This window comes from Callithrix jacchus, chromosome 7 (genome assembly GCF_049354715.1).
Source record: "Callithrix jacchus isolate 240 chromosome 7, calJac240_pri, whole genome shotgun sequence".
NCBI lineage: Eukaryota > Metazoa > Chordata > Mammalia > Primates > Cebidae > Callithrix > Callithrix jacchus.
The window spans coordinates 19,896,181-19,920,916 of record NC_133508.1 but is presented as its reverse complement, the minus strand read 5'-3'; the positions used below and the strand labels follow the sequence as shown (position 1 = coordinate 19,920,916).

At 34.9% G+C, this 24,736-nt stretch overlaps 1 protein-coding gene across 3 annotated transcripts in view; it reads right to left on the bottom strand.

Annotated features, from left to right (window-relative positions):
- The window catches only part of MALRD1 (MAM and LDL receptor class A domain containing 1), a 619,714-nt gene that overhangs the window by 491,470 nt on the left and 103,508 nt on the right, over positions 1 to 24,736 (bottom strand). For all 3 annotated transcript variants that reach the window (XR_013520422.1, XM_078332925.1, XM_078332926.1), the window contains exons 13-14: positions 24,068 to 24,241; positions 15,559 to 15,679 (exon numbers count right to left, since the gene is read on the bottom strand). Coding sequence is in view for 2 of the 3 variants with exons in the window: in XM_078332925.1 (XP_078189051.1) it covers positions 15,559 to 15,679; positions 24,068 to 24,241 (295 nt within the window). In the remaining variant the exon portion in view is untranslated. The remainder of the gene's footprint in view (positions 1 to 15,558; positions 15,680 to 24,067; positions 24,242 to 24,736) is intronic.

The following is a 24,736-nucleotide window of genomic DNA, read 5'->3' as shown; positions in this document are numbered from 1 at the left end:
GCAAATATGTTGCTCACAACATTTGTCACACCATTTGTGATAAAGTCATCTGTCTGTGACACAGGAATCTCACCTCTTCTGTCAGCATCCATGAAACAACGGCAGTCTAACTTGTTTCCTTACAGTTGGGTAAAATTTTAGGCCCTTCACAATACTTGACACTATAGTAAATACCTATGTATACTATCACTATTGAAAAGCTTAGAATCTAGTGTGGGGAATTCATAAGCAAGTAGGCCATTGTGGTAGAGTAAAAATCACTATGTGCTCATTTATGCATTTGACAAAAACTGAGCAAATACATGTTATATGTCTGCCCAAGTATAAAGTCTAAGAGCACAGCAGGAAAAAGAAAGAAAACCTCTGTCCTCATGAATTGTACGTATAAGAGTGAGGGGGTGTGGATATTAGGGGAGGTAACAATACGAACACAAGATAAATGAGTAATAGTAAAAGGGCTAATAAAAATAAGGAAGAAAACTGAAAATGTTACAGCAAAGGGCTGCAATTTTATCAATGATCAATGAACACTTTATAGAAAAGTTGGCAATTAGGTAAACAGCTAAAGGAGGTAGGTGAGGAAGCAAGTCATGTAGCTATGCAAGTAAAGGACACCCACCACCAAGGGAACCGCAGGGACAAAGCCTTGAGGCCAAAGCATGCTTCTCATGTTTCAGATGTCAGATACCAGGGTGTTGCAAGGACAATGAATGAGGGTAGAATAAGAAGACATTAAATTAGACAGCTCACATCTATTTTTTGGCTGTAATTTTGAATGAGATGGGAAACAACTGGGACATTTTAAGCAGAGGGGTGACTTTACTCAAAAATATCTGACTTTACTCAAGAGAGTAGAGGACAAAAAATGGAAAGAGAAGAATATTGCGAAAATCCAGACAAAAATTGAGAATGGTCAGTTTCAAGGTATAATATGGTTTGGCTCTGTGTAATCTCACCTTGAATTGTAATCCGCAGGTGTTGAGGAAGAGACCTGGTGGGAGCTGATGGGATCATGGGCTGGTTTTTCCCATGCCATCCTCGTTCTAGTGAGTGAGTATTCATGAGATCTGATGGTTTAAAAGTGGTACTTCTCCCTTCATTCTCTCTCTTACCACCATGTAAGATGTTTCTTACTTCCCCTTCACCTTCCGCCATGATCATGAGTTTCCTGAAGCCTCCCCAGCCATGCAGAACTGTGGCTCAATCAAACCTATTTCCTTTATAAATTACCCAGTCTCAGGCCATTCTTTATGGCAGTGTGAAAACAGACTAATACAGGATGGTAGCAATGCAGACAAAAATGGGCCATTCTGGAGATATTTGAAAGCAGACATGACAGGATTAATTGATAGCAAAGGTGTAGTAGGAGAAAAAGAGAAGTTAATAGGATTTCAAAGTCTTTAATCTGAGCAGGTTGGGAGACAGGTTTGAAGGTTGTTGGGGAAAACAGCATCTCAATTTTGGATGTGTTGCATTTGCTGTTCCTATTAGGTATTCAAGTGATCTTGTCAAGTCAAGAGCTGGAGGTATGAATCTAGAGTTCACACGATAAGTTTAATCTGGGTAAATAAATTAGAAAATTACCAAAATGACAAAGAGAAGGCATAAAAAATAGGAGAAAAAACCATAGTGGTGCCTCATGTCCTGGAAGCCAATTCAAGTTTAAGTATTTTAAGGAGGAGGTTGATAGCATCTGTGTCAAATGAAGATTGAGGACAGATCACTGGATCTAGGTGACTTGGATAAGAACAGTTTCTGTTGAATGGTGACAGCCAGAGCCTAATTGGACTGAGTTAAAAAGAGAGAATCAGAAGGGAAAGGTTAAAGATAATGAATACAGTGAATTCTTTTGAGGAGTATAAAGGAAATGAGAGGAAAATGGTATGTAAGCTAGAAGGAGAAGTAAGATCGAGAAGATATTTTAAGATGTGAGAAGTAAAAGCATGTTATGTTGCTGATAGAAAAGTCTGGTAGACAGAAAAATTTTCAGGAGTAATGTTGAACAGGCAGAGAGAGGTTCTATATAAAAGAAACACCGACAGTTTACTTGGGTTATACGAGAAAAGACTGACTTCACAAGTGGGTAGAAGTGGTGCTGGAACTTCTGAAAGTTCTTTTCTTGCTGTTTCTATTTTTTCAGTGAAACAGTATGTAAGATCATCAGTTAAGGCTAGGAAGAGGGAAGTAGAAGACAGATGTTAAAGAAGACAGAAGAAAACTGTGTTATTCACTGAGGAGACTGGGGGAGGAAATGGAGTGGGGAAATGGCATGTGCTTACTGAGTAGCCCTGAGAACACACTTTAGGGCAGCAATCCCCAGTGTAAAGTGAAAACAGGTGGCACAGGTGGCACTGAGTTTTTTGTTTGTTTGTTGCTGTTGTTTCCATCTCTAGCCACATTCAGCTATGCTTTGTTGACTGGATATGGAATATAAGGAAAACAGTAGAGTTAAACATGAGTACTAAGTTTTCAGCTGAGGCAATTGGAAGAATGGTGTTGTCAGTTCTAACCCTGGGCATACTCTATGACCATGTTTGGAAGAAAATCCTAGGAGTTAGCAGGAGGGAATGAAATATTTAAGATCCCAATTAAATATCCAGGGGAAGATGTCTAATAAAGGGTCAATCTGAGTCCGGAGTTCAAGGAAGAGGTTTAAACTATAGATACATATTTGGGAGATATGATAATATCGATGCCATTTAAAGGTGGAGACTAGATGAGTTTTCTAAAGTAATGAAGATAAAAGATCTAAGGTCTAGACATCAGAGGCAGTGACAAGAACAAGCAAATATGAGAAGGAACAATCAAGGAAGTTGAAGAAAACCTAGAGAATTTGCTATGTTGAAAGCCAAGTGAGTAAAATGTTTCCAGGAAACAAAATATGGTTACTTGCGAACATTGCTCATAGTAATCCCCATTTATTTACATGGGATATTTTCCAAGACCCTCTTGTAGATGCCTGAAGCTCTGGATTATACTGAACACTACATACGCTGCTTTTCTGACATTCAAGTTGACTAACAAGCACGGGGGTCACAGACAGTGAGAATACACTGGACAAAAGGATGATTCACATCCCAAGCAGGACAAATAAGGACAGTATGGCATTTCATCACACTACTCAGAATGGAGTGCAATTTAAAACTTGTGAATTTATTTCTGGAATTTTCCATTTTATATTTTCAGAATGAGGTTGTGGACAGCAAACTGCAGATAAGGTATAAATCAGGATGAGGGCTAAGAATTTACTTTTGAATATAATAATATGAGGTCCTTGTAGGTTCTTGATTACAGGAGAAAAAGCCTGAATGGAGAGAATTTAAGAAAATACTGGAAGAGAGAATAACTTCTGACAACATCTTTCTAAGACTTGAGGTGGAAAGATGTCATATAAATGGGGTCAAGAGAGTTGAACAGCACGTTTATTGAGATTCATGAGGAAGCCACAGTAGACTGGGACAAAGTAGGTGAGCTTTGCTGGAGAGATGCCATTCAGCAGTAAAGAAAGGATGGGATCTAGTTCACAAGCAGAAAATATCAAAGTGTCCAGACAGCTCATGTATGGTAATAGAGTGACAGTGTCATTATAGAAATTGTATTTTAGAAACTGGGAATAATGAAGAAACCAAGGCTGCTTGAGTAGCACTAAACACTGACAGTGAAAGTAAGAGAACATTTTGTTGTTACTGGATAAATGACTGTCATCAGAAACTCTTGTATCTCCAGAGTCCTTAAAGAGGACCCAATAGGCTATGGAAAATATTTTAAAAATACAAACAATAACCGTGTATTAATTCATACTAAATTTTTACAGGCTTACCAAGAACCTATGTTTATTTTCTTTATGTTTATATTTAAAAGTAAATATAACGTAGGCTCATCAGGGCCTCTAAGGAGGACCCACAGTTGTGTTTGAAATGTGAAATTGCATCAAAGAGCTTATGTAAATAACAGTAGCCATTACTATGCTTGTATTTATAAGAAGATAGTTAGTGCTATGGTGATATGAGGTGGGTTGTTATTAGACAAATAATATAAATTTTTTTAAATAATCACATTAAGGGTATACTATAGTAATATAGATGAACAAAAAATATGATTCATAAAAGACCCTATTATTTTTTCTCTGGGAGTAGGCAGAAATTAGTGATATATTTTTAAAATAATGTAATTTTTATCATATTAAATTTTATTTATATCATCTTTGCATACTTTATATATATATGTATATGTGTGTGTGTATATATATATATATAATATTTTTCTCAGACTAAGCTAATGATCTCAAATGTTTTGTACTTCTCAGTAAAATCTCAATTACCTAAAGAGCTAAAACATGAATATTTCAAGCTAAAATCAAGTTGCTTGGTTAAAATTTACAGGGGTCTTTGATTACATAAGATATCCTGCTCTCCAGATCATAAGAAATCATTTATATTAACCCTACCCATTTTTACAACCAAATCAGGTGCAATTGCATTAATATTCCCAAACATCTTGTAGCATTACTTAATAATTCCATTTTTTCTTTCTTTTTTATATTGTATATATATATTATATATATTCTATATATTGTTATATAAATTTATTTATATTTTATATATATTATATATAATATATTACATTAATAAGTATTGAAATTTAATCTTAAATAATCATAGAAAAAGATTTCTTATTAAATGCCCATCTTTTTTTCTCAATAGAATTTTCAACTGAGGAAGAAGAATCACTTATTTTCACTACTATCCTGAATTCTCCTAATTTAATAACATGGTTATCTGCAGCAAAGATTGATCAAAATGGCATGAGTTATTTACCAGATTTTACCTGTCTATAGAAATACTTCTCATTTTTCTTTATCAGTGATCAATGACTTCCATAAATGAGGATGAATAGACTTTTTCTCCACTTCTTAGTTTTATGCCACAGAAATGATGAGCCTTCTCCAGAAACAATCACCCACTAGAGTCTTTCACAGTGACATCTGCCTAGAGGGATTTGCCTGACTAGAAAATTGTTCTGTAGATTTTAAACTTGAGGACAATGAGAAGAGAATGGACATTCAGTTTACTAAAGAAAAATAAGTAGATAGCCTTATTTTTCCCTACAAAGACTTATTTACCAATATGCATTTAATAAAAAAGGAAGATACTCAATAATTAGGAAATTTGGGTATATTTGAGACTTTTTTTCCTTGTATTCAGGGCTATGAAAAAAGAACATAAGACATAACACAGAAAACAGCAGCTCATTTTCCCAGATCATATTAAAGGGAATTAAAAGTAATTAGTAATTATACAGGAAGACACATTATAGAAAGCTTCTGATATTATAATTAAGATTAAATATCTCCAATCTCACCAAAAAGGCCTTCTCAGAAACATTTTTCAGAAAATAAGCTGAAAAAAAGTCCTGATTCAAAGAGTAAGATACCCGCACACAAACACACACATATTCTCAAAAAATATAGAGCAGAGAGCTGTATAGAAATTCAGTCCTTCTCTCTTGCACTTACGTAACAAAAGAAAACATATGTATCAATGCAGAGTAACACAATTATCATTAATCAATAACGAGTACATAAGATACATGGCTTGCAAAGTATCAACACATATAAAATGACTTTGTCTCTTTTAAACACATCTGCTGTGGAAATGCCAGTGTCTAATGCACATATTTTTGCATTTAGCAGATATACTAGTTTGAGAAAAATATATAACCAGCTCCTAAGATTGAATAAATAAATAAAAATAATAATAAAGCACTCCTTTTTCCTTGTACTATTCAACTTGCCTTGGCTAAGGTTTTATTGAATTCAGCTACTCAGGAGAGACTTAGATGGTTTTTCTCATAAGTAGACAGAAAATAGAATATAGAAAGTTGCTTGACTTTTTTCATAAAATTAGTACATGCACTTCCGACTACATACATTTTAGACAGACAAAAATTATAGTGTCAGAAATTATTGTTTGGAAATATTAAAATATGTTTACAACTTACAGAGCTGCGTAAGTAAATATGGCACAACTAGAACAAAATAATTTAGATATGTCCTGCTAAACCAATGTGGATGTGAGAAAATGTGTCACTGTTATTTGACACACATTATCCTCATTTTCCAGTATACACATTATCTCCTGGAACTAAAGAAAACACTACATAAAGAAGCATCATTTATTTTAGTCTTGAGGAAACAAAATATTGGTTCACAAAAATAGAAATTTATAAATAGTATTTGAATAATCATGAAATATGACAGTAAATTTCAGAATGGACTTCAAATGCAGGGACACTGCTACAGTTCTACTTTGTTGATATGACGGTTTATTAGCATAACGTTTTGGGGGAAACATTTGGCAAAATGCATTGAGTGTCATTAAATAACAATTAAGGCTGGTCATGGTCCCTCATGCCTGTAACCTCAGCACTTTGGGAGGCCAAGGTTGATCACCTGAGGTCAGGAGTTTGAGACTAGCCTGGCCAACATGGCAAAATCCCACCTCTACTAAAAATACAAAAATTAGCTGGGTGTGGTGGTGCACACCTGTAGGTCCAGCTACCAGGGAAGCTGAGGCAGAAGAATCACTTGAACCTGAGAGGCAGAGGCTGCAGTGAGCCAAGATCATGCCACTGCACCCAGTTTGGGTGACAGAGCAAGACCCTGTCTCAAAAACAACAACAACAAACACTTAAACCAAAAATTTCCCTTTTTATGATCTAACCTAAAGGAACAATTCAGAGTAACAATTTTGATCTAAGAAAAATAACGATAAGTTTTCAAATAATGATGCGGTGGCAATTTGATTGGCTTCTTCATCAAATAATCTGTCTAGGAGAAATGGACTTTTCAGAACACTGGAATTATGGGAAGACACATAACTCTGCTCTCTGGAGCTCACTCCCAATCTGCCTCCTTTTAGGGTTTGTCCTGATGCCAAGTTTGGCTTGAGAGTGAGAGGTGCAGATCATGTTTGACATTCTCTTAAATGAAAACATTACAGAGTATTTGTCTAGCTCCTCATAAAAGGCAACATGACCCCGAGTCTAAAATCTACTCTGGCATGAACTTTTCTGAAATGTTGTAATTCGGCCATGTCCAAGCAAAAATTATGTCCAACAGTGATTCACCCTGCATCCTGTCCCCTTAGGGGTTCTGAAAGTCCAGAGAAGTTTTGTTGAGATATATTGTATCTGTCATGCTGTGTAGGTATTTCAGTTCTTCAGTTAACGTGAATAAAATGTCAGAGAAAATTAAACATTATAGTCAGGGTGTGGAGTGTTAACTGGCAGAGAGAGAGACTCCTTGCAAACCTGTACACCTGGATTACAATTTAAGTAATTGCACTTTTATATTGTAATATAAATAAATATAGAAACATTCAATTAAATTATCCAAGGCTCTCAAAATTCTGCAAAACTTCATAACCTGCATGCAACCTAAACAGTTCTCAAACTAATCCAGTAACTCTTTTTCCCTCATTTACCAAAAGTGGTTACAATTTATATTTACTATATTTTTTTTCTATAAAATCTGAAGATATTTCAGGGCACTAGAGAAACTAAATTATGTTAAAGGCAGTTGTGAAAGTGAGAAAAATTTTAAAAACAGCATTAAAATATTAAATATTTGAAATTCAAGAATAAGAATAGCAACAGTCCTTTTTAGGAAGATTTAAGTTCATAAATAGAAATCCTGAGGGTGGCATTGCCTTTTCCTTTTTATAGGAAACCCCTGTTTTTTCAGCAAGTAAGGTCTCTACAAGAGAAGTGATATGTTCATTTGCTCAATACTAGAATTGCAGCCTAAATTTGGCATGCTTCCTTCAAACATTTTCGTCGCAGAGAAGACAAGAAAAAAAAAGTCTCCTACTTCTCTGTATTCTTCACAGTCTTTACCTCACCTCAACTCACTGCCAGAATCTTTAATGAAGGAATTCACAAAAATGGGATGAAGAATTAGCATTTCTAAGAATAAACAGATTCACAGTAGCTTTTTCAAAAAGTTAGGCAAAAACAAACAAACAAACAAACAAAAACTCAAAATAAAACCTTAGAGAACTGGAGTTCATTTGCTAATTTTCTAATTCAATTCAGTATGAGGGTGGGTCCATTTTCCAAATAGTGAGCTTTTATTTTCCTTTTATGTCTATAAAATTATCTTTTAAGTCCCTGAAAAAGTACTGTAAGAATTAAAACAATGTAATACATTTAAGATTTATAAACTGCAATGTGATTAAAGAAATAATTACTAAGGAAAAGGGATTAAGTATTATTTTTTGAAGACATTTATTCCTTAAACTTCTAGACAGCACTTACTAAGTGACCATTTGACATCTAAGGGGACTAAGGGCATCATTTCACCTCCAAAAGTAAAGTTTTGATGACTGACTTCAAAGTTTTTATTGCTTGAACTGCTCATGTAGGAAACTTTTCATAGTTTGAAAAAAAAATTATTCTAAATATGATGACCTTAAAAGGATAGAAAGGCAGTATCATTTCTGGTTAAGAATGTAGGTTTCGGAGGCAGACTGTGTTTAAAATGGAATTCTAACTGATAAGAAACTAAATGATAAGAAAGTCAGTAAAATGAGGAAAACAGTACCTATCTCTTAGATTTGTTTTGATAATTAAAATACCATATAGGCAGGGTTCTTAAACCACGTACATTTGGTAACAGTTTTAATGTGTATTAGAGACAGGCTGTTCATATCTGGCAGAAATTGCAATAAACACTCCTCTTATATAGCAAGAAAACTAGAAAATATCTTTAATACATTTCTGCTAAGGACTTACCTACCTTCTATTGAATATATTCTCCGACTTCCTAGAGTTAATATAACTACTTGTTTACATCTCTATTCCAGCTATCATTACAACATTATTAAATCAATATATTTCTTAACTAATGGACTAAGCTTCTTCTCTTAATTTTTAAAATACATTTTATTACATTTATTAAAGATATCCAGGATAAGGTTATGGGATACATATAGATAGTAAAATGGTTATTACAGTAAAGCAAATTAAATATCCATTATCTCATATAATTACCCTCTTTTTCTTTTTTTGTGGCAAGAGCAGCTAAAATTTACTCATTTATCAAATCTTGAATACAAGAAAGTGTTATTAACAGTAGTCCTCAAGTACACTGCAGTCCTCATGTTGCATAGTACATCTCTAGACACATTTCTCCTCCATATCTGTTACATTGCATCCTCCGATCTACATATCCCCATTTCCTTCCCTTGGCCACTGCCTCTGGTAACCACTGTTTTATTCTGTATCTCTGTATATAATTTTTTAGATGCCGCCTATAACTGAGATCATGCCATATTTTCCTTCCTGTGTTTAGCTTATTTCACTTAGTATAATTTCCTCCAGATTCACCCATGATGTGAAAAATGGCAGAATCTCCTTTTTTAAGGCTGAATAATATTCCATGGTTTTTCAGATACCTATGTGTCCATCAACAGACACTTAGGTTGTTTTCATATCTTGGCTATCACAAATAATCCTGCAGTAAACATGGGAGTGCAGATAGTTTTATGAGGTGCTAATTTCATTTCTTCTGGGTATATACCCAAAAGAGGGATTGCTAAATCATATGGTAGTTTTATTTTTAATTTCTTTAGAAATCTCCGTACCATATTCCATAGTGGCTGCACAATTCATATTCTCACAAACAGTATACGAGCTCCCTTTTCTACACATCCTCACTAAAATATGTTACCCCTGTTTTATAATAGCCATACTAATTGATATGAAGTGGTATCTAGGAGAGGTTTTGATTTGTGTTTTCCTGATGACTACTGCCAATGAAATGTTGAATACCTGTTTATATACCTGTTGATTATTTGTACGTCATCCATGGAGAAATATCTCTTCAGGGTCTTTGCCCACTTTTTATCTATTTATCTATTTTTGAGTTGTATAAAATCTTCATACATTTTGAATATTAACCCCTTATCAGATATATGGTCTGCAAATATTTTTTCCCAATGTGCAGGTTGCTATTTTATTTTGCTGAGTGTTTCCTTTACTGTGCAGAAGCTTTTTAGTTTGAGGCAATCTCATTATTTATTTCTGCTTTTGTAGCCACAGCGTTTGATGTGACACTAAAAAATCATTGCCAATCCCAATGTCAAGGAGTTTTTCCCCTATTTTCTCTTCAAGGAGTTTAATGATTTCAGATATTAAACTAAGGGCTTTCTTAAATTTCGAATTTATTTAAGTGTATGGTATAAGATGAAGATCCAATTTCATTCTTTTGCATGGGAATATCCAGGTTTTCCAGCACCATTTATTGATGAGACTATTTTTTCCCCACTGTGCCCTCTTGGTTCCTTTATCAAGACTTACTTGGTCTTTTATGTTTGAATGTATTTCTGAGAGCTTTCTGTAATAGATTAAGTTTCTTGAGGGAAATGATCACACTTTCTTCTTTACCAAATCTCTTGGTATAGAGAAGATGCTCATAACGTTTTCTGCAGGTCACAGCATGGCTGCTTGCCAATGTATTAGCACTCAGCAACAGTCCTGCTTGTTCTCATCATTCTCATGTATGTTTTGAATGCAGAGGAAAGAATTTCTCCAACTCTATACCTCACCACACCTATGGAAAATGTCTGTGTTCCTACATTATCTTGACCCAAAACCATGTTGGTTTTCACCTCAGGTATCTGTTATCAACAAGACGGGATGCTTCTCCTACCTTTCCTCCAGCCTCTTTTTGTGTTCAATAACACAGTTATTTAAATACTATTGGAAAAGCTTATCAACCAACAGCCATCCTTCTTTTATTTTTTTCTTCTTTATTACTTTTTCAGGGATGCTTGGATAGCTTTAGTATCATTTAAGTAGAATGCAGAAAGAATGGAGGCATTGCCCTATAAAATGACAAATTGAAAGGAGACTCTCAAAGGTGTAAAAATATATACAACTATCCAGGCTCTATAGTGTTATGACCATAGAACTGTTTATTTGTACACTATCAATTGAAAGAACATTCTTTAGCATTATGAAGTCCTCTACTGCTAGTTGTACTGAAAGAGCAACTGTTTAAGACAATATTATGATGTTAAAAATAATAAAGAAATGCTTATAATGCATTTATTGTGATAAAGAAAATATGAGATCTACCCTCTTTTTTATGGGGAGGGGCAGACAGGATCTCTCTCTGTCACCCAGGCTGGTGAGCAGTGGTGTGATCTCAGCTCACAGCAACCTGCACCTCCTGAGTAGATGGGATTATAGGTGTGGGCCACCGTGCCAGATAATTTTTGTATTTTCAGTACATATAGGGTTTTGTGATGTTGGGAAGGCTGGTCTCGAACTCCTGGCCTCAAGTGATCCACCTGCCTCAGCCTCCCAAAGTGCTGGGATTTCAGACCTAAGCCACCATGCCCAGCCAGATCTACCCCCTTAACACATTTTTAAGTGTACAATACATTGTTGTTGACTATAGGTTATACAGCAGATGTCTAGAGTTTATTCATCTTGTTTGACTGAAAAGGTATGCCTGTTTATTAGTAATTTCCACTTCCTCTCCTCCGATAATCTGGTTACCACAATTTACTCTTTGATTCTAGAAATTTGACTACATAGATACCGCATGTAAGTATCATATGGTACTTACTTTTCTATGGCTGGCTAGATACATCCTTGTCCTTGTCTTTTGAGTTCTACCTGCATTTATTACAAATGTTATACTCCAACACAGCAAAATTGAAAGTTAACAAGACGTTTTCATTCATTGCCTCTAGTTTAAAGTGAATCTGGTTTGTTCTCACTGGCAAGTCATTTCCATCATGCAGAGGTCTCTGTTCTGATTGTCTTCATCAAATAACGCTCACTTGAGTGGTATGCACTTCACATTCAGAGAGTAAATATGTACATATAAATATGTGCTGAAGGAGTCAGTACATGCATTTACAGCAATTAGCTTCATTTGCTCCCTTTGGGCACTCAGCTACAAAGTCACAGATCTTCCTGAATGAAATACAACCTGTATCTTTACCTGGCACAAATTTGTCTTCAAGAATAAGAGCATAAAACATGCTCTCTCCCTTTAACAAATAAATAGAAAGCTTAATTGTTTCATCATCACTAGGTTTTAAATATTCTGAAGGAGAAGAAGCTTGATTAAAGGCCAAATCAAAGTAGCACTTGTGATTTTCATCATGTGGACTGTGCTTTAAATGTGAGGAGAAAACCACAGCTCTAAGATTGCTTTGAAGTGGTGCAGCCATTTGTATGCCAATTAAACATTTCAAAAGCTTCAAGTCCTGTACAGGGTCTGGGTAAATCTTTGGCTATTCTGCTCTATACATTTAACAATTTACTGCCAATAGGGCATGACACATTTTAAAATTATCCTTTCAGCTTCTCTCTGTAAACTTCTGCCCATTAGTAATACTAAATTCCACAAATGAGATCCTATAATCGTCTACTGGACATATTTGCAAAAGCAGTAAGAAACTCTTTTTTATTCTTTGTGTATAACCATTGATCTTTCAGGAATCGTTCAGGTAAGTTTTCCTAATTAGAGATATAATCTAACCAACTGATCTGGTGTTCAGATGAAAGCACATATCCATGAATCCTGAGTGAATTTATGAAAACAATTCTCCATAAGCCATATGAAGTAGCCTCAAAAATTTTTCCTAAGGTTAACTTTAGTAATGATTTAAAACCATTAACCACACTTTTGCCTCAGCAGGAGCTCAGGAAAGGCTTTGAACTGAAGGAGACTGGGAAGTACCCAAGGAACAAGATCATTCTGATCTTCCCTGACCTTTCTGTGTGAGCACAGGTCATAAAGAAATACTCTGGCAAACACCAGATAATTTACATAGGCTTTACAAAGGCACGTGTATATCTATGTGACAAGCCTGCATGTTCTGCACATGTACCCCAGAACTTAAAGTATAATAATTTTAAAAAATAAAAAATAAGAAATTCTCTGACTTATCTTGCCCGAAATTAGGTCATAAGATGCTCTTTCTAAGGGGTCCTTCCCTGCTCCCAAGGGGTTAGAAATTATACACAAAGGAGTCAGGAGACTCTGAACACAAAGGCCTTGCTGGGTTTCCCCGCTCAGCCTGTTACCATTGGATCATGCCCCTTTGTCCAATCACATTTCACAATGAGTGACTGTCTTCATGAAAACTAAGCAGAAAAATATACAGTTTTCAGACTAGGAAAAGGGGCTGAAAAACAAACAAAAATGAAAAAATAAGATAAAGCACATGGTTTTCTCTAGGTCTCGGCATCTTCGTTTCTGAAGACTCCTATGTCAAGTAAAACTTTGATAAACAAATTTGTTATGCTTTTCTCTCATTAAACTTTCATTCTAGGAGTGTCTAGGAAAGGTCTTTGTCACATCTTTCTGCCCCTCCACCTCCAAGTACTACATTCCATGAGAATGCTCTTCAATGTCAGCTTTAATGCCTTTCAGCGATTGCGATTCTGGTGATGTGGTATTTAATTAGGAGAAAGAAAATGTTTAACTAAATAACAAAAATAAGATAATGCTGTTTAACCCCTAAAAACTTGTAAATCTTTAAATTGTCCTTAAATCCGCTGCTCTGCACTGCTCAGTGTCTATCAGAACCATACAGACACGCACACATGCACACACATACATGCACACACATGCACATATATGTGCATGTTTTTTTAGAGGACAACACATTTAGTTTTATTTCAGTCAAATCACAACAGTTTCCTTTCCAACTGATGCAAAGTGCATCTGCAATATTCTATTACAGATCCATTTAAAAGGTTTCTTATGACATTACTGTAAGCCTCTTTTTTCAAACAGAGGAATAATGCCAAATTCTTTCTCAAATAAAAATAAAAACTGCATTCCAGTAAATGACAAATACATAAAATTTGCAGTAAGCCAGACACCTAAAAGGACAACCAAGAAGTCTTCCAATAGTTTATTAGAACGAATGTAGACATTTTTAAAAAGCCCCACTGTCATGAACATAAGTTGAGGTTTTCAGCCCTGGTATAAGCTGAATCAAAAAAAGAAATAAAAAATCCAATAATGTATTAAACATTTTTCACTCATTTGCCATACTGGCAGTGCAAATACAAATCTGGTCTAAATGTACAGACTCTCAAGCAACAATGTACAGTAATGGATGACACAATTCGCTGAGGCCGAGAGCAACATGAACGACCTGGTGTTTGAGTACCAGCCGCACCAGGATACCACAGCTGAGGAGGAGGAGGAGTTTGAGGGGTGTGCTGAGGAGAAGGCAGGACTAGAAGCTTCCTTTGCTAGGTAAAGGGGGAAAGCAGTATGGATCTTTAGTGTGTTCTGATAGTCATGTGCCACTACGCACTGTTTGTGTCCTTACATCTCCTCCCGTTGCATTGTAAGCATTTTTATAGTATGCAGTTTTGCCTAATAAAGCATTTTTATAGCGAAAAAAGTGCACACACACACACTTGCATGAACACATGCACAGAGCTCAGAGCGGTCTATTATGCATGCAGGACACACATTCTGAATAAAGTAAATACATGTTAACCCAATATTAGTTAGCACCCAGAAATAGACAATCTCTAGAATGAAAGATGTCTTTAATAAAGGACCTTTAATTAAAAGTTCTATAATCTTCCCATTTCAGAATATGTGCCCCAAATTCTTCTTGATTATTCCATTCAGCTCCTGTAAGAATGTAACTGTTCCATGCATTCTTACATGGTAAATATTTTCCATAGATACAGATGAAGAAAAATAAAGTGCGACACTTTTCAGGAAACATTTTTAATATTGTCTACTTACTCATTGATATCTAAGAGTAGGAGTGGTCAGAGAAAAACACCAATTAGTGCTAGAAAGAGAAAGTAACTGAAGACATAGTGTAAACTCTTTAATCTGTACATCGATCCCAGAATCTAAATAATGATTAGGTTTTACAATACATAGTTTGTAGGAGATCCATTTTTATGGCAACATTTCTGGCCTTTAATTGATATTCTCTCCAAAACATTTAGTCAAAGAATTAGACTAACTCCATCCATTCTGAATTGAAAATATTAAATTTTGAATAGAAACACAGAATTTTAAGGTCCAGTTTTAAATTTCTGGTTGCCCTTACATAATTCTTACAAACGCAACCTCGATTCTTTTTTAATTCCTGGGTTATTCTGAAATATGAATATTATTACATGCTCATTTAAAGTCCTGAATAAAATGAATGGAGAAGTGAATGTTTATAGAAGTATATTTAAAACATGTAAATTAATTATAATTTTTCATAATTTTTGTAATTAAAATATTTGGATGTAAGAATTTCAGCTGCAAACATAGAATATTTTCCATTTACTGGAAAAGAGGCTTAAGGACTAAACTATGATAGATCAGATGTTTACGTTTTAAAAAAGTATATATATTTTCAGTTTCAAGAACAAGTGATCAAATCCACATCCTGTATTAGGTATTTGTGACTCTAATAATTTTATATTTTGATATCGAGAAGAGCTCAATTCAATGTTTAAAAAAAAAGCAACAATGACCAAAAAAAAAAAAAAAAAACTTACCTTTGCTTTGGGTACTGGTGCCTGGAAGTGACTTATAGACAATTTCACATTCCTGGGATACACTGATGTCATCTAGAGCAACGGTAGCATTTGATGACAAAACAGTAGCTTCCAAAATTAACTATAATTACAGAAAGATAAATCTGTTAAAAACACATCACAAAAGTAATGTCTTACCATCATATTTCCTTGTGTAGAGGAACCCTATTTACATCTGTCCCATTTTCCAATCTAATTTTAGAAAACTGTTCTGACCAGAACATCCTAATTTAAATTTATAAAGTCATAACTGCTTTGGCAGCATCTTATGTAACCTTAATGCCAAAGGTAACCTTGTTTCAATTAAAAGTTGTAACATTCATCACTAGTGAAGGTCTTTCTTCCCACTGGAGCCATTAAGGGTCATATGTATTTATAATGAGCTCTTTGGGGCAATCAACTATGTGGCTTACAACTCAATTTGAGATATGAATTCTTCGTAACGAGACAATGATTTCTTTCCATACTAAAATATTTAAGTATTATATATATATATATACATAGAAACATAATATATATTAAATACATACACAGAAACATACTCATTGTAGTAAAGCACATATCAATAACCACGTATAGTAGTTAATAATATTCATATACTAAAGCACTCAGAGACATCTATCTAAGTTTAATTTATTCTAACACTCTGAATAAATGACTGATATAATTTGTTTTCTTTCTTGATAATCACTCATATTATTATGTTACTATTCCAGGAAGAAAAAACGAGAGAATAAGAAATAAAGAAAAAGAAAGGGAGGGAGAGGGGGAGGGGAGAGGAAGGAGGAGGGGAGGGGGAAGGGGAGAAAGAAAGAAAGAAAAAAGAAGAAAGAAAGAAAGAAAGAAAGAAAGAAAGAAAGAAAGAAAGAAAGAAAGAAAGGGAGAAGGAAGAAAGAGAAAGAAGGAAGAAAGTGAAGGAGCAGAACAAAGAAGGGAAGAGGGAGGAAAGAAGGAAGGAAGGAAGGAAGGAAGGAAGGAAGGAAGGAAGGAAGGAAGGAGGGAAGGAGGGAAGGAAGGAAGGAAGGGGACGGGAAGAGGTAATTTATGCCTAGAATCTATGAACCCACATAGTGGACCACCAGTCCAGGACACAGACAGTAGGTACATTTCTATCTTATCAGGGAGGGTCTCCAATCTCAAGGATCTTTAAAATTACTTGTACTAGGGCTCAGAACATGCTATCCCAAAATATACCACCTTGGAGTCACTCTCTGACTCCCCCTGCACTTTTCTTTGTGTGAGCTGGCTATAAAAATTATTTGACTTATTTCTCTTCAAAACAGGTCACAAGACCCTCATGTAACTGGTGTCCCACCCTATCTATATCTGGAGGAAAGAAATGCTATATATAGAGGCCAGCAAAGATCTTTGCTGAGTTCTCTCCAATTTATTGCCATGAGATCATACTCTTTTTGTCTAACTATATTTCTTCATAGCTGTCCATTTATCGTTGAACCTAAGCATAAACACAGAGAGCTTTCCCTGGTCTTTCTTTGGGCCTTCGTTTTTGTAGCCCCTATGTCACATAAAATGTTAATAAATTTGTTATTTTTCCTATCTTTCGTTGTAGGGGTTCCAGCCATGCCCCTTGTGATGAGTGAGGAAAGGGTATTATTTTTTCTCTCCTACACTTGGTATCATACATTAACTATACCACATCATAAATGCTGTATAAAAAATAAGTATAAGATAATAGGACACTCAAAGATGACACGTCATTCTTGCTGCCAATAATGAGAGTTTGAGAAAAGATTTGGTAGAGAAATAATAGTAAGTCTCCATGATACCAAATTTTGTTGGGCAAAATATTTTACCTGGAGAAACTAAGGCAGCAATCTCAGCAAAAACACAGAGAGAAGAAAGTGCATGCCGTGTTTGGAAAATCTTGATGGGTGTTACAGGAGTATAAGACTTAAAGAGAACACCACATTAATCAGGTAATAGATGGGAAGGAAATTCCATGAGTTGGTATAGTTCAATTGGAGAGCAAAGAGATGGCATCTATGAAAACGAAAAATTCCATAGACTATAAAATATTGAGTTTATTTTTTGGTATTTACCTTAGAGAGACACTCACAGGTATACACACATGAAGGCCTGTGGGGAATGTTTGTTTCTGTGCTGGTTTTGATGACAAATGACAAGAAAGAACTTACATGTGTATCAGTAAACAGTGAGAAATACTATACTAGTTAAAAATCATATCTATTTCCATGTGTCATTATGGAAAGAAATTCAACATGTGTTTTGGAGTAAAACAGCTAAGTTACAGAAAAAAAATTATAGTATATTACTTAGGCTGAAAATATACAGTGGTTTAGATTTTCGAGTATATGTGGTACATTTATATATATTAAGTAAATAGAAAATGGACTGGACGTAAAAATAAACTGTTATCTATAAACACTCAAGATAAAATCTATAACGGGTGATGATGGTGGTCAGCAGGGACTGTTGCTTTATTTGCAATTTTTGATGTTTTAATGCAATGTACATAATAATTTTTAAGATTCTGATTAGAGACAGCTTCTATAGAATCATAACCAACTGAGAAATTTAGCCTTTGTACCAGAGTCAGAAAATAACATAGGTTTTGAAGAAGGATCTTGTTAAAATACATACAAATGTCGTACTTTACAAATACATTGTATTCGGTTTCATTAAGTGACTGTAATATTTTTAGACAGCTTTACATTTGAAAGAGTTTTTCTAAATTCTTTAATACATCTTGCATTGATGTCAATTAAAATAGATGTTTAATTCTTCAGACTCATTAGACAAGCATTTATTGACTATCATATTTGAAGGTCTGTGCTACTCAAAGAAGACTGGAGAAAAACCAGACTCTTTGAAGCACTTCTGTATGCCCTAAAGAGGTGCACACTCATATTTATTTGAATGGAACGAATGGGCCCTGGGATGAGGTGAAGTAGAATCATGAGGTAGTCTTTAAAATGTGGTTACATTATTTTACCTGAAAGGAATCACCAGTTTCCTTTAGATATTTATATTAAAATGTAAGGATAAATACAACTTCAAAAGCCAAATAAAATAATACTAGATCATCTATATTTTTGATTGCTTACTTCTATATAATTAAATTCATAATTATACAATCAGAAATTGTCATTCTACCATCAATCAAAATCATACCAATTTTAAAATGGAAGTGGTTACTTGCTCCAAAAAAAGTCTGTTATACCTGTAAAGAATGACCACCTCATGGTTTCAAAATCATCTTGGCTGTTCCTATTTTTTACTGCTTGTTTTAACCAAAATAATATATGTAAATATTTTAGTTGTGACTAAAAGCAATTCCCTTTGGGAAGTATGGTCAGCATCAACTGGTAATCGGTAAGTGAGAAGGAGATCACTCTGAAGAGCTGTTTCAACCACTGACGGAGGAAGAGTGAAACCCTCATTTTATAAGATTCTTAAGGTAATTGGAGAATTTAAATTTTAAATTAAACTAGAGTACTCTCTCTTCTAAAACTATTTTTTGGGATCTTGTTGATTTTTGTTTTATTCAATTATAGTACTCACTCTAAGAACAAAACAATTTGCTTTTAGTAACCACAAAAATTCATAAATGCTCACAATCAAGTGATTACTTTTTACAAGTGAAAAACTGAGATGCTTTTCCTAAAATATATGCAACCAACATAGAAATTTTGTTTTCAAAAAAATAACGGGAGGACAAAATATGTATGAATCCAAGAGAAAATAGGAATATAGTAAAAAGGAGCAGAGAGAAGTGGGAATATACTAATTTTGGAAGAATGATGGTATCAGCATAAGAGCAACAGCCAACTTGTATTTAGCACTTACTATATGCAAGACACATTAGCTGGTTTTAATCCTGTGAGGATGATGCTATTTTCATATTTTAAAGTGAAAGAAACAGAAGTTTAAAGAAAAGAAGTAACTGGTTAAGCCTCACATATCAAGTAAGAAAAATATGTAAGCGGAGCCATTAATGATTATAGCATCCTACATCTCTAATGAAATAGAGATAACTGGGCCTTAGTGGATCCTTCGGAACAGGGCTGCCTGGAGAAACGAGATTTCATGCAGCCTTAGATTAGGCAGGCCAAGGACATAGCAACTTTACAGAGACTCAATCACCTTTTACTTTCACATTATGAATCTTACTCTTCACTGAATCGTCAAATAATATCAGGAAATTGTTATTGATTTATATCATTGACTCCGATAAAGAGAGAACGTGGTATCCATCATTGCGGGAAATTTCACAAAAGGGTCATTTCAAAATGAAATCTAAAATATGATACAATTATCCTTTAATGGGAGGATTGAAGAAAGTAGAGCAACTTGAAATCAATGGGCAGTACTCAGAAAAAGTGCCACCCTGAGATACTAAAACTGAGCACAGCAGTTATGGGGGAAAAGAAATATTAAAATATATATATTCGTGTGAAAAGCTGAACATAGCAAATGAGCAGGCCAAGTTAAGACAGATTTGAAAAATACTATTAGCTCTTTGACCTAAATTTTTCAAAAAAACTATTCACAAGAAATGGAGGGAATATTGAAATGTCATTTATTTGCTGTTCTTACAGAATAAACAGTAAACCTAATTCTTTGCTGGCAGGAAGAACAAATGCCCTTCCTAACTAGGGGTTCTTATTTCCTGTGAAACCCAGAGCAATTGGTGTTCTGTTATAATGCCTACAACTGACATCAAAAGAACCACACTGTATCAGAATTTCATGGCTAAAAGGGAACACAGAGGTCACATGATTTGATGTCTTTCTTGTTTCCAATATTTGGATTGGATTACACTGTACTGTATAAATATGTTCAGAACTTATTCGCATGTAACCAATGGATAGCCAATGACTAAAGTCACCCTTAAATGATCCAGGCTACTAAACTTAAATCCTAGCCTATTTTCAAGAAGACAAACTTTAAATATTTGAATATTTTAAAAGCTAGATTAACTCTTTGTAGGTATAATATCTTTTTCATTTGTTGCCAATAAAAGAACAAAGTAGAACTGTACCTAGCTAGAATCCTCATGTATACCTTCATATCTTTAAAATACACTTAGAGAAATGAGGTTAAAGCCAACATAACATTAGTACCTGTTTGTTTTTTCTGCAAAGGATAAGAAATGGGATGGAGAGATACAAGAAGGACAAAAGTTGAATCTTTGTGAGTAAACAAACTAACATTATAAGCAAACAAAATATTAACAATAGTTAATCCTGAGGTATATTTGGGTATTTGTTTCTCTCTGTATTAACTACTAGTTTGAAAAATTTAATAGTAAATATACACAATACTGATGTTTTAAATATTACCATGTATTTATCTGTGCAAGTGTATCTATTTTTATGTATTATGTGTGTATGTATGTATTATCTGGACTGATTCACAACAGAACATCAATACAAGTCCACAGTTCCTTATCTAAAGTCTTTGGGGCCAGAAGCATTTTGAAATTCGAATAGTTTAGAGCTGAGAATGGTAACATAACACTGAGAGTGTTTATTACATGATACCCTCTGAGAGATTGGGGGCAGCACTGTTTAATCAAACCTATCATGAAATGAACTGCCTTAAAGGCCTCACAGTGGTTCAGGGCAGCTTGGGTTTTGCCTCTAAATTCATTTTTCAAAAGCTTATTGCTTTCCAAATTTAATTTTCTAAATTGCTGATTAGATATTATAGGTCTGTCCTAGCCTTCTTGAGAGTGAAATCTCAGGGATTTTTTTTTCTAATTTTTCTTTTACTCATCTGTAGTTTCCAAAATAAATGTGTGCTATAGCCTAGTGGGGAAGCCAGAGTAAAAGTCTTAGCTTCTCTGGGGTAAATTAAGCATATGAGGCCTTGCAAGAACTCAGCATTGAGGCTGATTGGAAAGAAAAAGCAACACAAGGTGCTGAGCCACCAGGAGGGGGATGAAGGGAGAGGGAACAGCTGGGCTGGGTTAGAAACTCTCACATATCCATTGCAGCCAAATCACAAAATCTAACCAAACCACTGGCCATCTACAAACTAGTGAATATGCCCCCAGATAATAAGGGATAGTCTCCATTTGCTCTGCAAAGTAAAACCATTACTATATCCAAAAAGGAGAAAATTAAAGAGAAAACAAAAACTGCATTCACTGAAACTTTTCAGTAATTGGGATGGGTCAAAGAGAGCTTCCAGTCATAGGCAGAAATGGCATATGTTTTAACGCATATTTCTAAATTAACTACTGCTAGAAAGGACACTCTGTTTTCTTTTCAATATGTCAGTTAATGACAAACTATGAATCATCTTCTGGGTAAGTTTCATTCTAACTAAAAGGAAACCCAATGACAATAATTTTTATATAGAATATAAATGCAGGAGGCAAAAGATCAAATTGTTCTGATTTCCTTGCCCTGCTCCTTGAGGTGGAGAATGACACCAGAATGATTCCATGACTGGCCTTTGTGTCAAATGCTTCCCAGTTAACAGCCACTAGTATTCATGATGTCTTTGTCCATTAAATATGAGAATAGAATGATAAATTGATCTTTGAGAAGGGAATTTTGAGACCTTCACTGAGTGAAGAAGCCTTTAATGATTGAGCCTAGAGTTCTGATCAAGCAGAAATTCCCTTTTAAAACAGAGAACACTAACACTAATTGAGTGTCTACTATTTCCAGACAATATCCAAAGAATAACTACAGCAATAAAAATAGCTAAATTTATTTAGCTATTTTTAGTTGTTTATGTCAGATTCTCTTCCATGTGCTTTACAAATATATACCATATAATCCTCACAATAATTCTACAAAGTAGAGAACAGTAATTGATTATAGTCGAGGCTTATTCCTCCTGCTTCCATGGAAAGGCAGTTCCCTGTAGTAACACTGCTGTTACTTACCCCACACTCTTTCTGTGAGAGGAGGAAGATTTAGCTGACAGTGATGTTAGAAGAGTAACCTGGGTGAGCTCGACTCATCCTCTTCTCCCATTCAACACCCACTATTGGGAGCCAGCCTGTCCTCAGGAGGCATGCATTTTGATATTATCTCTGGCTAATGGTAAGAGACTTCCCCAAAGTACAGGCTCTATATTTCTCCAGCACAGTCAGTTGTTCTCTGCGTAATTCTATTTATTCTGAGATCAAGCATTATTTTAAATAACTGGCTCTACATTCTAAAGCCATCTGCTCCGAAATACGTATTCTCTACCTGTTTAACTTCTGTATTTATCAATTTGTTCAGAAATGAGGAAGAGATGAGGTGTGGTAGATATCACGGACCCTTACAGCCCCAACTATTATCCTCACACCCCACTTATGAAACTCGAACCCAAGCCGCCAGAGCCCATGTTCACAGCTGCCATTTTACCTACATTATCTTTAATATTCAGACTCCCCTGGAGTATTGCTTTTACTGTCACTGTGGTTTTTACAGATTAGGAAATTTGATGCTCAAAGACAATATTTATGCAGCCACTTAGCAACCAATGAGCAGAGCAGAGATTAGAACTCAGACCATCTGACTCCAAAACAGTGTGTTTTCCAACACATTCCACTCCATCCAATCTAGCTTCCAAAATAGCTCTTTTCAAATGTCAGCCAGGCCACTTATGTACAGGAGGGTAGAAATTAGAACACCCGTTTGACAAGATACAATTGCCTTTATTGTTATATTTTATTAATACATAGTAGGTGTACATATTTATGGAGTAAATGTGACATTTTGATACATGCATACAATGTGTCATAATCAAATAAAAGTCATTAGGATATCTATCACCTCACGCATTTCTCATTTCTTTGTGGGAACATTCCAAATCTTATATCCTAAATATTTTGAAATACACAATAACTTGTTACAGTTGCACTACTGTGCTATCAAACACTAGAATGTATTCCTTCTATCTAACTACATTTTTAACCAATAATAAACCTCCCTTCACAACCTCCTCCTCCCACCACCCTTCTCAGCCTCTAGTTACCACCATTCTCCTCTCTACCTCCATGTGATCAACTTTTTAGCTCCCACACATGAGTAAGAACCTGTCATATTTGTCTTTCTGTGCCTGGCTTATAACACATAATATAATATCCTCAGTTCCCAAAGGTTGGTAACATTCTCTCTATTACCAGGCAGCAGAAAATGAGGCAATAGGATTAAAATACGATTACAGCCCAAGTCATATTTTTCACTACATCGTATAATCCGTCTTCACTCAGAAAAAAAAAATGCTTTTAAGTTACTCTTCTCTCTGCCATCTTATTCAATTCTTATCTCCACCTTTGCTACTATTCCACAGATACATCTTGAGCACATAGTCAAAACAACTTCTCTACTCATCCCTGATCATGTATTTGATCTCTGAATGTGTTTGCTTCATTAATGTTGAATACATTCATGAGCTATGTGTGTTATTTTGTTATCTGAAAGAATTAGCATTAAATAAGTGTCTTCTGCTGAGTTGCATTAATTTCTTATGTGCTTACCTGAAAAGGTAGAGTCGAGTCTTCTGCTTTTGCAATGAGATCAATTTTTGCATGGCTCCACTGAGATTCAGAAGATCTGATTGTTTTGCCTTGCATTTGCAAGTTTCCATCTAGAGACGTTCTTGTAAAAACCGAGAGATGTGAATGTTGAGACAAATGATACCAAAACTGCACCTGTTGAAACATGTTTTCAATGATATGAATATTCCATTAACATGTCTCTAGTAGTTTTTCCTATGATTTGAAATATTCCTGACCTCAGGTTATCTACCTGCCTTGGCCTCCCAAAGTGCTGGGATTATAGGCATGCAACCCTGTCTCTATTAACAATACAAAAAAATTAGCCGGGAGTGGTTGCATGCACCTGAAATGCCAGCTACTTGGGAGGCTGAGGCAGTAGAATCACTTGAACGTGGAAGGTGAAGGTTGCAGTGAGCTGAGACTGTAACCCAGTCATGGGCAGCACTACTGTTTCTATGAAAGTTTTCAGATTCCTATTCTCTGGCTTCTTATAAATCTGGTAAGTACATGTTTAGATTCCAAGTTACAAATATACACCCTTGATGTTTCAAACACCAAACCAAGAAAAGGTTTCCTTAAAAATTATTTTCTTAGGTTAATTTTAAAAACTGAAATTAATACTTTTTACCAATTTAGTCTCTGTGGTAG